At 41.5% G+C, this 15,929-nt stretch overlaps 1 protein-coding gene across 3 annotated transcripts in view; it reads right to left on the bottom strand.

Annotated features, from left to right (window-relative positions):
• The window catches only part of MAP3K5 (mitogen-activated protein kinase kinase kinase 5), a 97,503-nt gene that overhangs the window by 56,752 nt on the left and 24,822 nt on the right, over positions 1-15,929 (bottom strand). For all 3 annotated transcript variants that reach the window (XM_079970939.1, XM_079970937.1, XM_079970938.1), the window contains exons 2-6: positions 14,481-14,620; positions 11,613-11,636; positions 6,418-6,611; positions 5,664-5,832; positions 2,459-2,565 (exon numbers count right to left, since the gene is read on the bottom strand). In XM_079970939.1, the coding sequence (XP_079827065.1) occupies positions 2,459-2,565; positions 5,664-5,832; positions 6,418-6,611; positions 11,613-11,636; positions 14,481-14,620 (634 nt within the window). The remainder of the gene's footprint in view (positions 1-2,458; positions 2,566-5,663; positions 5,833-6,417; positions 6,612-11,612; positions 11,637-14,480; positions 14,621-15,929) is intronic.

The following is a 15,929-nucleotide window of genomic DNA, read 5'->3' as shown; positions in this document are numbered from 1 at the left end:
CACTTCCACTGTGTCATCTTTGCTTGCCCAGTGACACATACACAACTCATCCTATTCCATACCCCACTTCAAAACAACCTTCTTCCATGAAATCTTTTCTGCCCCTTTTCAGTTGAACCTTCACCAACCTGGTGCCCTCCAGATGTTTTGGCCTACAAGTCCCATTAGCCTCTGCTCACAAGGCACTAAGTTGACAAAGGCAGCTCAAATGCAAGCCTTGTCCTCCTTATACCGATTCAAAGCCAGGAAATGTTCGATTTCGCTTTTTAAAATAATATTTTAAAAAACCAAATAGTAGCCCCTGCATATTCTTATGCAGGGACAGAATGCCTTGTATATTCTATGCCGTTCTAAGCACACCTTTGTTGCTAGATAGCTAAAGGAATTCCTGAGGAAGGCCAAATTTGTCCAGGTGCAGCGCTTCCAAATCTGATAAGAAAGAAAGCCAAAGTTCAGAGCCCCATCGGTTGCCCTCTGCTTCTTGTTATCTGCTGCCACTTCCTAACAGAAGCTGTTTTGTCCCACCTATTTCCCAAGCCACCACAGATATCACTGTGTGAAATAAACTGGCAGCTGCCAGAAGACAGTGGCGGCATTGCAAATGGAGTATTGGCTGCACTGTAGCCCAACATTTTGCTGCCCAGTTCTGAGCTTGCCCCACTGATAATAACCTCTCTGCAGGGTTATGCTAGGGCATATAACCATAGCAGCTTGTATGTTATATATGGCAGAAGGTTTCAAATCCTGGTCCAACGAGCTTCCCCAAATGTAACTGAAATCAGTGTCAGGTCCCATTACAATGCAGATCAAAAGAAATTGGAGGAGAGAGGGAGGGACCAGGGTCAGGTGAGGTCTAACTTATTCCAGGAAAGATAAAGTAGGGGTGGGGGGGTGAAGGGGATGCATTATTTCTAATGGTAGCAATCAGCATAAAGAACAAGAATAATAGACTATTGCATTATGTAGCAAAGCAGTGAATTGGGGCTTACATTGTGCTTTATTTCGTGATCCAGATAAGACATTTCATATATGCACATCACCAGATGTCTTGCAAACAAGAGATGGTCTAAACATTGAACTCGTCACAAGGATGCTAGCCTCTAGTGACAATATTTATTTACCTAAAATATTTATATGCTTCCCTTCATTTTGCAAAACTTGCAAGGTGAATAAAACAACAACTCCCAAGACTGTTTCACAACAATAATAAAAAAACAGTATCATGCACAGTAGAATGCAACATTAAAACCAACCCAACAAATACAAGCATAAACCCAGCAGAATCAGTAAAAAAAACCAACCCTGAGTTTAAACCAGCTTCAACGACATGCTGGAAGGTCTGGGTAAATCATTGCCTGGTGTCAGAAGGACATCAGATTCAGTGCCAAGTGAGCCTCATGGGAAAGGCATTCCACCTCCACACGGGACAACTGAGGGCACAGCAGTCACCACCAGCTCAGCTTCAGAAGAGTGGAAGGACTCAAGGAAGGGTCATTGATGAGGACTGTAAAGTTTGGTCAGCTCAGGTGGGGAAAAATAGTCTTTTAGAGGTATCTGGGTCCTAAGCTGTTTTGAGCTTTTAAAAGCAGCAGAAACTTTGACTGTGCTTGGTAACTGAATAGCAGCAAGTTTTCTCATTTTTCAAAACAACTATTTCCCACAGCCATTCCCAATTAATAGTCGAGCATCTCTGTTTTGAACTGAAGTTTCTGAAATGTCTTCAGAGGAAACCCCACATACGTCAGTCTAATATGGAGATTACTAGGAAATGGATACCAGTAGCCAGGTATTCTCTCCCTCCAAGGGGAATCATAGCTGATGCAAAGGCAAAAGAACAGGGAGGCACTGATTTGAGCTATAAAAGTAGATGCAATCCAAAAAGTGCAGGAAAAATAGCTTTCAATGTAGAGACATTCCAACAAATGTTTTGCATCAGACATGCTGTGAACAAACTGGCTCTTCCTCAGAGGGTTCAAAATTCAGCTCAAAATTCTAGTCTACCATTCTAGTCCTATTCTTGCAAGGGCACAAGGCCCGCTTACAATTACATGCCCATAGTACATTGTGCACATGTGCGTCAGTGTGCATGCTGCACATCACGTCTGACCAGAATTGTGCCGATTTGTACTTTATGCTTTTGAGTATGTTTCATGGATTGTTCAATCAACAATCGTCTCTTCATGTTTTCTGTTTAATCAAACTGCTTTCATAATCATGTGCAGAAAATAAAGTTAAATACCGATTTTCACACAGATGGAAAGCCAATTCTAACTCCCAGGGTGTGAAGGAAGAAGAAGAAGAAGAGGAAGTGGTAAAGAAGGCAAGGGATATACAGAAAGAGACATATGACTCGAACAAGAAGTTTCACTGGAAAAGCTTCAAGCTTTTGTAGAAGGAACATTTAAGGAAATGACTTACATGAAACCAACAAAACTTCATTAGGAAGGAAAGCTCTTACCTGTTCAGTGCAAATGCGTAATGAAACTTCACGTGATGATGCAAAGCCAAGTCAAAGGTTGGAAGTTTTTCTAATGTCTCTACCAGCTTCACAATAGAATCATAATCCTTCCAAGAAACAGAATGAAAGGATTTATTTAAGTCATTATAGCAAGAAAGGGAAATAAGAGTAAACTTTCCTGGTTTACTTCTGACATGACAAAACGATTTAACAGTTGCACCTGAAGAGGCACAAGTTAAAGTGGACACTATAATCATAATGTTCTTCATTATGTAATGAAAGAGCTTTTACTCAACTATCCTCTTTCTGCTTCCATTCAACTGCCACCAACTTACTTCTGAGCAGACATGCATAAAATTGCACTGTTCATTTTAAAAACACTAATTTAAGCCTGATGTCCCCAATGCAAGGGGGACCTCCAATGCAAGGGGGACATCCATACCTACCAAGGCAACTTGCCCACCCACCAAAATGAGGGTTTGGGGGAGGGCTGCCTCCCTTTTAGTCTGTGTTATATTGGTTGGTAGGGTAGTAATAGATCTTGATGCCTTTTTGTGTGTTTGTGGGCTGGTTCTGAACGTCACCAGTTTTTCTTTTGTGAAATGCATATTCTGTGGTGCCAGAATTCCAAATGTGCCCCTGAACTGAAAAAAATAATGGGCTGCAGATGGTGACTGAATTAAGCATAATTAAGCCATATTTCTTTTTCATAGGAAAATGGACTATTAATAGCAAATAACAAATGAGGTAAAATGAATAATTAAAGCTTTCTCTACACACAGGAATAGAAACTGACACAGGTATAATTAAGAGAGGTTATTCAAAGGGCAATTAACATAGGCTAGTTATCCCCCACCTGTATTTATCAGGAAGTAATAAAAACAGACTGAATTTACAAGGAGGAAATGTTTCAGTTGAAAGGCACAAGAGCCTTTGAAAAGTTTCAATAATGCCTTGCATCTCCAAAGTAAACAGGCTGCTGCTTTATTGCAAAAAAATGAAACAAAATAAAATGCAACTCAGGTCTCAAAAAACATTAGATGCTAACAGAAAACATTGAAATGTAAAGGCTGACAATGATGCTGTCTGGATGCCCCATAAAAAGTGAATGAAGGATGTCAGTGTGGGTTCGTGTGAAAGCACCCTAAGAAACCAAGAAAATATAATGTGCAGTTCCTGGGCACATAGCTATATAATCATTCCAGAGCTCTCACTCAAACAGCAGCTCCTCCTGTCATACCGGAAGTGGATTTCTATATAAAGTTTGTTGGGCACAGGAAGCAGAACACGGACTGTTTGAGCAGAAGCACTACCATAGGCTGTTAGGATTCCACAGACGGATTTTAAAATAGTTTTCATTTAGAATGATGCAAGGAGATACAAGTGAGCCCTCCTGTCTCACCCTCCTCCAAGTAGGGGTTTCTAAGCACCATCACAGGAGCATGTGAACAAGTACATGAAGGACCAGAGCTCCGTTGCAGAGCACTCACTTTACATACAGAAGGTCCCAGCGTCTCCAGATAGGGCTGGGAATATTCCTGGCTTGAAGCCCTGAAGAGCTACTGCCAGTCAATGGGGGCAATATGGAGCAAGGCAGTATAAAGCAGCTTTCTATGTTGCACTGGGACTCCTGCAGCTTAATCTGACAGTAGTTCCTTGCATACTATCAGATGGCACTTCTGTAGGGTTACCCCTACAGAAGTGATTCTCCCCCCCCCCCAATCCACTTTGTGAAGTGCTATAGCAAGAAAGGGGATCTAAGTCAGTATGAGAGAACTTCCTATGTTGCACTAGGACTCCTTCAGCTTGCACTAAAAGTCCCAGCATAGGCATGGAATTTTCTCGCATAATTTCTTTATAACCCAGCTACCAAACTTAACACAGTGTTCTCCAATATGCATAATATAATAGACTTTTTAAAAAAGGAATTCAGAATCCTAGCCATTATACACCCACCCCTTTCCACAGGCCTAGGCATAGATGTACACAAAGTTGCCATGGCAACAAAGTTCTGTTTTAAAATCTGGCAACTGCATGAGTGCTTTCACTCTGCAGTGAGACATAAGTGCCAGTGAGCCATTTGTCCAGAGCTCCCTGCATGCGTCACCATGCTCTTTTCACTGGAAGCAGCAGCTGACCCAGATCCATTTACTGGTCAAGCATTTGCTTTGAGAATTTCCTGAAATGGGTGCCTGCAGCAGATATTAATTCCCTCTATTTCTGATGTTCAGGTGTGTGTGCCACTCACTGCTCATGTAGCCAAAACCCGTGTTCTGGAGCAGAGGTGTGGAACCCAAGGGCCACATTCCCTTCTGTGCAAGCTTCTGAGGGCCACACGCCCAATGGTAGGTGGGCTGAGAGACAAAAGTGGGCGGGCAAGCTAATGCAAAGTTTACTTTTGTGTGGTAGGCATTACCAAGGTTGTAGGACACATTTTGAAGGGACGAGGGTGGCGCTGTGGGTTAAACCACAGAGCCTAGGACTTGCCAATCAGAAGGACAGCGGTTCGAATCCCCACGACGGGATGAGCTCCCGTTGCTCGGTCCCAGCTCCTGCCAACCTAGCAGTTCAAAAGCACGTCAAAGTGCAAGTAGATAAATAGGTACCGCTCTGGCAGGAAGGTAAATGGCGTTTCCGTGCACTGCTCTGGTTCGACAGAAGCGGCTTAGTCATGCTGGCCACATGACCCGAAAGCTGTACGCTGGCTCCCTCTGAGGGGGTGTGGCCTGGGAAGTGTTGTAAGGGCAGATAAGAGAGGCCTGGAGGAATAAGGTTCTCCAGTCTAGAGGGAAGTATTAGCAGGCTCAGGAAACCTACTGGTTTTACCTTATTTATTTGTTAAATATCTATCTCCCCCACCCTACCAGGAATGCAAATGTCAAAATGATAAATCAATACAGTTGGAGAAAAAGACCTTTTGGGAGGGGAACCTTAATGGGGGCAAGCCTCCTCTGAAATAAGGGCCTTGTGTGTTTATTCAGCCACGGAAAGCTGACTGACCAGGGGTGTGTGGAAAACTGGTTGGGAGGTGGAACTCGAATGAAATATATGTGGAAGAAGGCACATCTGACTTCTAGGAACAGTGAACAGGAGCACTCCACAGAGTATGATTTTGTTATAATGGATTAAATATGTTAGTAGTGAGAAGAAATATGTCGGTGGAATAACAGGAGCAATACATTCAAATTAAACAATAGGGGCCTACCTGAATATCTCTGTAAGACAACAACAAGTTTATCACAATGTCAGCAGACAGAAGCTCAATGTTATCCACCCGTTGTCGTATCCTGGCCAGTTCTGTGGCTAGTTCTTCTCCCGTGTATAAGTTACGTGCTTTTCGAATATCATTAAGAATTGACTCCCTGAAGTATTGACTAGAATGGAAAGAAAACTATCAATTTACGCCTGAATATTCAAGGACAGCTACTTGACTACCTAATTCTATAGCAAACACAATTATATAGTACGAACGTGAGGCTCTCATTCTACTGCTACTGGGGACAATAACTGGCAGTAAGAGAACCAGGAAGATGAACCAAGGTAATGCAAAGGTGATGTCAAGAATGATAGGAGTTATAGTCCAATAACCTCTGGAGGGGCAAAGATTCCCCAACCCTGCAATAAAGACCTACACATATGGAATGAATGCAAGAAACTGCAAGCTGATCACTTCTGTAATGCAGCTATATAACATGCTTTATCCCTTTAAATTCAGAAGAACACAAAATATTTGCAAATCATGGGATGCATGAACAGAAGTCACATCCCATGTTTCATATACATAGTTTAGCATGGTAAGGGATGTTGGAAGCTGGAAGAGAGTTGTGCACTTCTTTTTCTTGTAGAGACCAAGGCTCCCCTACCATATGCTATACTTGTCTCACTGATGTTTTTTCCCCTCTTGAAAGGCTTTCACATGTGAATTTGGCAGAAGATTGCATTATGGTGAGGATCCTTACCTTGAGCTGGCCTGTGCCACCTTCAAAAGCTGAATGAAACGGTCAACCAAAGGTAAACATATTGGCCCGAGCAGAAGTTCAAAGCTGGGCTGCATCAGCTCAGTTAGTCCTTTCATAAAACTGCTGTCACAACAGTAGACTTTGTTATGGGGAGTTATCATATATGGTACAAATATGTAGTTGCCAGTGCACATCTGCTGGAAAAATAAAAATATACACTCTGTATGAATTACAGCATGAGAATGCTTTATTAAAGCATTGGACCCACTGAAATCAATGGACTTGAATAACATGTCAATTCATTTCAATAAGTCTGATCTGAATATGACTTAGTTGGATATAACCCAGTGCAACCTATATTCAATGCTTTTCTGTTGATTACAGCAATCCCTTGGGGGGTTATCTGTCAAGGACCACATGCCAGTTGCAGTCAGGGCAAAAGCTAGCAGCTAGTGGGGCAAAGCCCAAAGAGGGCAGTGCACAGCCCTCTTTCTTTCTTTCTTTCTTTCTTTCTTTCTTTCTTTCTTTCTTTTTCCATCATCTTTATTTTATCTCTCTGTGTGTTTCTGTCCAGCTGGGAGGGGAGACAGGTTGGCTGAGAGCTGAGGGTCTCATAACATTAGACCAAAGGTTGCAGATGGCTCACATTTGCTTTAAAACAATTCAGGTTTGGGTGTGTAAGTAGTTAAAAAAAAGGATATTGTTTCCAAGCTCAGTGGTACACTGAATGATTACTATTTAACTTACTATTATTTCGCATTTCCACACATGTGGATCTGCAACGCCGCGGACAACAACAGAGCAATAAAACATTGGTAACCCAACAGCAAAAGCAAAACTAACCACAAGGATCACAAAGAGATCAACAAAACTGCCTTGAGGTGGGGGGCTTGTTTGTTTCTTACAATCAAGCAGTATATAAACTGTATGAAATAAGCAAATAATTTCATTGGAACAGTTACCGTATTTTTCTGTGTATAAGGCTAGGTTTTTTAACCAAAAAATTTGGTTTAAAATTGGGGCTCGTTGTATACATGGGTAGTGCTGAAGGGTGTTTTCTTAATTTGGAGTCCCCCAAAACAGGGGGTGTCTTATACATGGGGGAAGAAGAAGAGTTTGGATTTGATATCCCGCTTTATCACTACCCTAAGGAGTCTCAAAGCGGCTAACAATCTCCTTTCCCTTCCTCCCCCACATAAGGAGTCTTATACACAGAAAAATACGGTATGTTTTTAGTAGTTGTCTCCTCCCTAGTAACGATGAAGCTCAATGTACCTCCCTCAGGAGGGAATGTCTCAGTCAACTTACAACTACTCAAACAGCCCTACCTTGTATCACCCATGACACTTCAGATGGCAAGCAAGGTGGGCTTCTAATGACTGAGTGAAGAAGTAGGTCCACGTGGTAGGTTATTTGCAATGGATGTTAATGCCATGTTCAGGTGTTTTGAGTATTCAGGCAAACTTCTGTATCTGTGAATTGGGGGCAGCACAGGTACTGATGCAAGCACTGCCCTCAACCTTCCTATGTCCTCAATTCCCAACCATCTCTATGTTGTGTGTGGAAGGCCTAAAGGGGCTTCTACTCAAAGAAGCCCCCTGCACACCTTCATATAACAAAGGGAAGACCGGGGGCCATGGGGTGGGGGGCTTGCATGTGCCCCTCTGTGCCCCCATCTACACTGTGAGCTTTCACATTTTAGAAATTATGGTTGAAACTTCATTTCGGTGTCAGAGAGCTCAAGCAGAGTAAGATCAGTTTCTTAGTATATCTCCAGTGGTGTCCTTATCAGTGTTATACTGCTGTAGGGAACGTTGCAGGGAAATCTCAGAAGATATCTAGTTTCTGTTACTGAAATACGAACAACCCTAAATGAGAACTTATAGCAAAAGACTGGAATTAGAAAGTCCTGTTTCCTTAAGCCACATTGGGACTTATTTCCAAATAAAAAAGCTAGCAGTTGTATTATCTATATTCCCTCTCTGTGCAATAATCACAACTCCTCTTGGCTATAAAGATCCTGCCAGCTCTGGAGAAGCTATGACACGTTCATTATTGAGCCTGTCACCACTACACCACAACAATGTGGTAATCTCACAGCATTCATTATTACGTCATCCAGTACTTATGCTTGGTTAGTGTGATAGCAAAATTGCCAATATTATTGTGGTGATGAGTCGGTGATGAATCAGTTCTCCTTTCTACAGCCTTTGATGTGTCTCTTTCAGAGACCACCCATAATAACTGTATTGCGTAAGACTTATTGTTGAATGTACTTCTCTGCAGGGTTTTCCTTTCAAACAGTTGTAACAGATGACAAAATTTAGAGCATACTATTAAGCCCATTTCTCACATAATTTTCAGCGATCAAGTCAACATGTGCTAATATTGTGATTAATACAAATATACAGCAGAGACTCCACTTTTACAAGGAGAAAAATAGATAGCTTGCTATCTAACTTGCTATCTAATAGGGATAAGACCAACACACATTTGCAGGATATTGAAATGTTGACAAACTTTCTCATCTTTCATTAGTGGAGCAATTCTCACAATTGTTTTGAGTGTGATAAGCTAGGGGTGAGGAACCTCACCCACACTTGTATTTCATATAGCCCTCTGGATCCCCTTCCAACCATTAGCTCTTCATCAGGGAGTTGCTAAGAGGGTTAAGAGCTTTGATGTGGTGAAATTACAAATATCTGCTGCATGAAAATCAAAACAGAAGGGGCACAGTCCTAAGCAGACTTGCGTTTCTTGCAAATATGAAAACAGCAGTCCATACATTATGCAATTTCATGCATGCAATATTCAGGATGTGATTGCATTTTGAAGTTTGAGGCTTCAAATAACTGCAATGCTTGTAGTTCAGCTGTGTGCTGACCTTATTTGCAGCCTTCTGCTGGGTTTGCTGAGTCCTCGGTGCCTTTTGCACAGTCATGATAAAGGCTGCTGAAGAGCTTTTTAAAAATTTAAACTATAAACCTTGTTTTTTTTATTTAAAAAAACTCTCAAGGAGGTGAAACCTGAGTGGAATTACTAAGAATTAAAACATGACTTTGTTTCCACAGGAAATCGCTCTGGGTGTATGTGTTTAAAAGGTGCATGCTTGCATGTCTAAAATGTGACCCTTGAACAGCTTTCCACTAGGGGAAGGGTGTCCAACAGGTCAATCGGGATCGATAGGTTGATCCCCGGCAGGTTCCGGTCGATTGTGGGCTCCTTTTACTTTGCGTTGGCATAAGAGCATCCTGCCCCAGCCCCTCACCCCGGCCTCCATTTTTGCATGATCAGTGGAACAATCTGTGAGGCAGATTGTTTCCTTAGCAATTTTTTGGTGAGCGACTTTCCCCCTTACCCCTTTACTCAATATTGACATTTTCCTCCATAAAAGCAGCTCAACAAATTTGAGTTGTACCCCCCCCCAAAAAAAATGGGACTTTGACCTGATCCCCTCAAAAACATGAATGGGGAACCTATGCTCTTCTAGCTCTTGTTGAACCCCAACTACCGTCATCCCTGGGAGTGATGGGACTTGGAGATCAGCAACATATGAATATGGCAGGTTACCCTACTTTGCATTATAGAGATTTATGACAGGCGTCCAGAGGATACCAGTTTAACCTGTTAATGCGAGATAGAGCATATTAAGGTGTCAACAGCACTAAACACTTCAATATCGAAAGACCTGTCTGCATAATGGAAACATCCAGAAGCCTCCTGTGTCTTGTTTCTAAAATATAATCTCTTTGAAACACATTTCCGGTTCCTGATGTAGCCACAAAATATATAGAATAAAAACAAAAATATCCTGTCCATCTTCCCTACTGTTCCTCCTTTGCATGATTGCAGCTGTCTATAAAGTGTTTTGGGAATGCACTCACCCAATGATTCCCACCAGTCAAATTCTTGTAGAAGGACTGCTCCTCACACGACGGGGCTCCCCTCCCTTTCTCCCCAATACTGGCTAGGTGCGGGGGTTGAGAGATCCCCCTGAACATCACACAAGGGGAGGAGAAGGAGGACTGTTCCATCTGACAAGCGGAACAGTTTAGATAATTGTGATGCCAAACAAAGGAGAAAACCCACAAGGCCAGCTTCCTTCCTCCTAATAAGTTCCAACAGTTTGAGGCAAATATGAAAGAAAATCATATTCAGCTGACAAATGGTTATTCTGAAAAGCTGAGGAACAAATGTTTCCCTGTTGCTGTTTGTTTGATTGATAAAATTTATACACCACTCAACTGTAAAAACAAAAAACCCCAAAGTGGTTTACAGAAAGGTAAAACAATAAAAGTTAACAACCATGCTTACAAACATACAAAGGTTAAAATATTAAAACAGATTAAAATTGTCATTGCTATAACCCCCTTTTCACCACTCTTCTCATTGAAAGTAGAACCACTCTCCACAATCCTATATGGTTTTGTGCACTATTTTAAAGCAGCCTGCCAGCAATTCTTCTGCCACGTCCCCAAATTAACTTGACTTTCCACATTCTGCTCCAACAACAAATTGCTGAATCCTAAAAAGACGCAAGACAAGCCTTAGGCTAGGTGAGCAGTCAACAGTTGTATAATAGTTAGAAGTCCACCTCTGAATCTCAGAAGTTGAGGGACAAATGGCAACAACCTGCTTGTGGCTTCCTGGAAGCATCTGATGTTTGGATTACAACCATAAGAAACCAAATGCTAGACTATATGAGCCTCTAGTCTGATCATGAGAGCTTTCCTTGTGTCATGAGGATGTTGTATGGGAATTGTGGGCTAAATGCAGTTTATCAGTCCTGGGCATTTGTAAAAGCAGGAAGCTTATCTATCTGTACATAGTTTCCAAAAGCAGGAACAGGAAAGCAACTTGCTTAAAATCAAGCCAAAGGGAAGAAATAAGAGTAGGAATGGGAGAAGGGAATGCATGGGGGTAAGAATCAAGGAAGTTTGCTTGTGTGGAGGGAAAAGAGACAAATTGTAGAAAACCTGGTAAAGACAATATGAAATGGTAAACATGGCACTAGCAACAGGTTAATTAATATGATTTCTAGTATTTGCTGCTGGAAATTCAGGCATTTTGACCTGAGTAACAGAGATATATGGAATAGGTGTATCAGAGAAAACTGAGTGGCATACTTTTAAACCTTCAGCTAAGTCACAGGGCAATTCATAACACAATTTACTATTTTTGAAAAATATACTTACATTATTCTTCTGGCAAATAATTTCCTATAAAGAAAAAAAATATAGATATCAATTGTACAAATTGCAGATGATCACTAATACAGAACTTTGGACCTGAATGCCATTATGCTTGTCCTTGGAATTTTGCATTTATTTTATGGGATTCCATTGCCTAGGGAGAAATCCCCTTTGTATTGAATGCAAGAGATACAGTTACTGAACCTTCTCTTTAGCCTTTAACAGCAGCCTGGACCACAGAGATTAAAAACGGACACTTTCCCTAACATGAAGATAAAAGGGACAGGAAAAGATTCACCATTCTGATTTATGGACAGGCTTTTTTGATGTTAGCACCAGCATCCGAAATATGAGAGCCACATCTGTACTGGCATTCCACTGTTTTTTGAAGGCACACCTGTTTACAAAGGCATTCTCTTGACCTAAGTCTCCTGTTTTAACTGCCGTGCTGTTTTCATGGAATGGTCTATACTCTACGTTTTAAATGCTGTACATTTTAACCATGTTATGTAATGTAATTTTATAAACCATTCAGAAGCCTTTTTTGGCATTAAGTAGTAGATCGATTGATTGGTCTGATTAATAATGCTACATGTCAGACTGTTGTTGAAGGTGCAGGAGTAAAGAATTGTGGCAACCTTAGATACAAAACTGGGCAAATGTTACCAATTCCTGTTAGCAAGATAGCAGTTGAATTTGCAACAATATGCCAACCAAGGTTATTTGTTAATAAATCCATTACAATGTCCATTCTGAAGATTTGCGCCGGCACAGCTACTTGACAACTATTTTTATCCAATTTTTAAATACTAGTTGCTATTATTGGGAAACTCATATTCATGAGTTATCATTATGCATATCTTGCTGTGCTGTCAGTTGCCATGGACACGCCTTTGAATTGACTGCAAGGGAAGGACTTAAAAACATCCAGATGCTCCACACTATTTCTCAATGACACAATAGAAGGGATGTGAGGAAACCACAGGTTAGCTACATAACTTCATCTGTTCGAAAGTCCAAACAGCTTAGCATTTGTAGGCCTGAAGTAAGATAAGGTGTATGCTTGTGCAGAGGGAGGAGTTGTGGTTAGAACTGATTTTGTTCACTTTTATTTAAACAGTTCTATCCCACCTACTTCCCAGACAAATCAAGACAGCTAACAAACCAAAATACAGAAGTAATATTTCAAATACAGTGGTACCTCTAGATACGAACGGGATCCGTTCCGGAGCCCCGTTCGTATCTAGAAGTGAACGTAACTAGCGACGGCATGTCTGCGCACACACGCGTCGCTTTTCGCTGCTTCTGCGCATGCGCGTGACATCATTTTGAGCGTCTGCACATGTGGCAAAACCCGGAATAACACGCTCCGTTACTTCCGGGTTGCCAAGGAGCGCAACTCGAACGCGCTCAACTCGAAGCGTATTCAACCCGAGGTATGACTGTACAGAAAAATCAACAAGGAAAACCCACTCATAACAACCAACAATCCCCCTCCTCACACCCACCCACAAACACCACAGTAATAATTCCAACACAACCAAGCTCCAAAGTCCTTTTCAGAAAGTCAAATCTTTACTGGCAGCCTGATACACCTCAGAATCCCATACTGATTCAATTCTGTGTTTGATGCTCCTATATATCACAAGGTGTATGTATGTTTACATATATTTGCATCAGCTGCTGTTTCAGTTTTGTTTTTCGCCCACAGGTTTCTGAAACAGGAAGTGAGACCAGTTGTGGGGTGCGGGGAGGGGGTGGAATGAGAGAACCAGCTGTGGGGTAGTAAAAGCAGTGTCTCAGTCATTACTTCCTGCAATTCCAAGAACTGAATGCCATACGCTGTCAAATTAAGTCAACTACCTGTAGTAAGGCTAATGTGGAATGCATTGTGCAGGATCAGACCCCCATGGGCTCAGATAGTACAAGCACTCTCATCACACCCAGGCTTACCCTCCATGGTTCTGTAGTTTTAATTCGCAAGGGTAGTACGATGAGGTTGATACTAGGAAAAACTCCCTAACTCTAATTACAGTGCAACAATGAATTGTTTTGCCAAGGGAAGTACTGCTATTTTCTCCCTTGAATTTACCAGCATATACTGGATGGGCATCCGTCTTGGATGCTTTAGGATATCCTGTCACAGGAATGACATACTGGGTTCCTTCCAACTCTGTGGGTATGTCTGAACTAGAGTCTCTGTGGGTTACTTAATTTCATTTTTTAATTTGTTCTTCAACATGTCCCACCCGTCAGTTCTTGCCGCACTGCCCTTTGAACATTTAAGGGGCAAAGAGAAACAGGGAATCAATGCGGGCAAAAAGAGCGGGGCAGGTGAGCGGACAGGCGGAGGAGGAATACAATAATTTTAAAACATTACTTTAATGCAACAGGAAAATTAGTCACGGTGGAGTGAAGTAGACGTGGAATACTTTTTGGGTGTTTACTGCGATTTCCAAAACCTCTGTTCCAGGTTTCTTTCACACTGAGCTTTGAAGCAGTTTGACAGCAAGCAAGAGTAAGTGGAAAGACATTTTGTGGTTCCCTTAGCATAGTATTTTTTATTTGTAAATCACTACCCTGTGAGGTAGGCTAAGCCGAGAGGCAGTGACTGGCCCAAGGTCACCCAGTGAGCTTCATGGCCAAATAGGGATTTGAAACCTGGTCTCCCAGGTCCTAGTCCGGCACTCTAACTACCACACCACACTGACCCTGTATGTTTGGCATCTGATTGTGTTTTCCTTTCCAGAAATCATGATGACAAATAAAACTGAGAATTGAGGACTTTAGCTCAATGCAATAAGACATTTCTCTGAAATTCTCAGGTCCCCTCCCACTTCAATCTTTTCAGGCTACAAGAGCATCACTTACCTTCAATGACTGCAGAGAGTCTGCATTTGTATCACAGTAGAGGATAATATTGTTGGCCATGCTGAAACTCTCTCGGACTCCCAGGTGATAGAAGAGGGAGGGCTGGCGGAAAGCGTCACTCATCTCCACCACTGCAATATCTGCAAGGAAGAGCAAAAGATATGCTTGTCAGTCTTGGTTTTAAAATTCCAGCACTGCAAATATATTTTCAATTAACCTGATGGCTTTTCTCAGCAACCATCAAAGGTAGCTGCTGTCCTGGAGAACAGAAGTTGCTTTTAAAGCCAATTCCAAAACCAGTAACTAGAAAATGAACTACAGTGATGAAATGAAAAAGAACTTGCAACATTTTTTTTGCTATGGAACAACAGATCTAAGCTTTTGTTCCAACAAGGCTGTACTTTAAGGGGAAATGGCAGAAGAGGAGGGATTTCCTCTTTGAAATAAATGAATAATTGATTCTTGAGGACTCTTCTAGTAGTGGTTCCTCATTGCAGCACTGGCAGCACATCTGTGAGCTATGGACAATTCAAATATTTTGCGTTTATGGGTTCCACCTTTAAAGTGTTCTCATACAACAGGGAAGCATTATGTGGCTTTTATAACTTTCCGTTAACAGAGCCATTAGATCCCTGGCTGTTCACAGTATTTCGCTCCATGGTCTACCAGATTCCACGTAATGCTTCCACATAAAATAAAGTCAAAGCATTTTTTTAAAAGTCGTTCCACATCACCTCATCTACCAAAGAACCCTGTGCATTAAAGAAGATTCTGGGATATGCCATAAGGTGTGCAGACAGTTCACATACAGAACTGGCCTGGCTTCCTGGGCATCATCCTTCCGATGCATGAAAAAAGAGTAAAACCTTAGAACGAACACTCTGGGCAATTTCACATTACAGGGAAAGATCAATGATAGAGGAAAATCATATTTCAGAAAAACTTGTCTGCCTTTGAATAACTTTCAATGAGTTTCAAAATTTACCAGAACATAGACTGATATACCAATATACAATTTTTTTCCCTTTCCCAGAACATTTTTGTGATTGGTTACATGCAGGTTCTCATCCTAGAGAACTGAAATGTTTCTTGGATTAGATATTTATAAATTAAACATCCTAGAACTCTGGAACCCTTTAGCCATCCTCTCCTTTGGTGATCTGATAATTTACACCAGCCATACAGTGTAAATTGCAAGCAATATGTAGGAGTAATAGTAAATGATAAGGATACATATTCATCACTTTAGAGTCATGATTTGTATCCTTGCTTAAACTTTACAACTTATTTATGAAGAGCTGCTGTCAGGGCTGGAGCCAAGAGCAGGTCAGAAAGCAAGAAGCAGAGTTTGTCAGTGAAGTTAACTCTTTATTAAAAGAAACAGCATACAACTCAGCAACACTTCCCAGCAAGTACTGCCCCTATGGAGCAGTGGCCAGGACTGATGGT

This window comes from Podarcis cretensis, assembly GCF_951804945.1.
Source record: "Podarcis cretensis genome assembly, chromosome: 3".
Lineage (NCBI taxonomy): Eukaryota > Metazoa > Chordata > Lepidosauria > Squamata > Lacertidae > Podarcis > Podarcis cretensis.
This window is presented reverse-complemented; position numbering and strand designations above follow the sequence as displayed.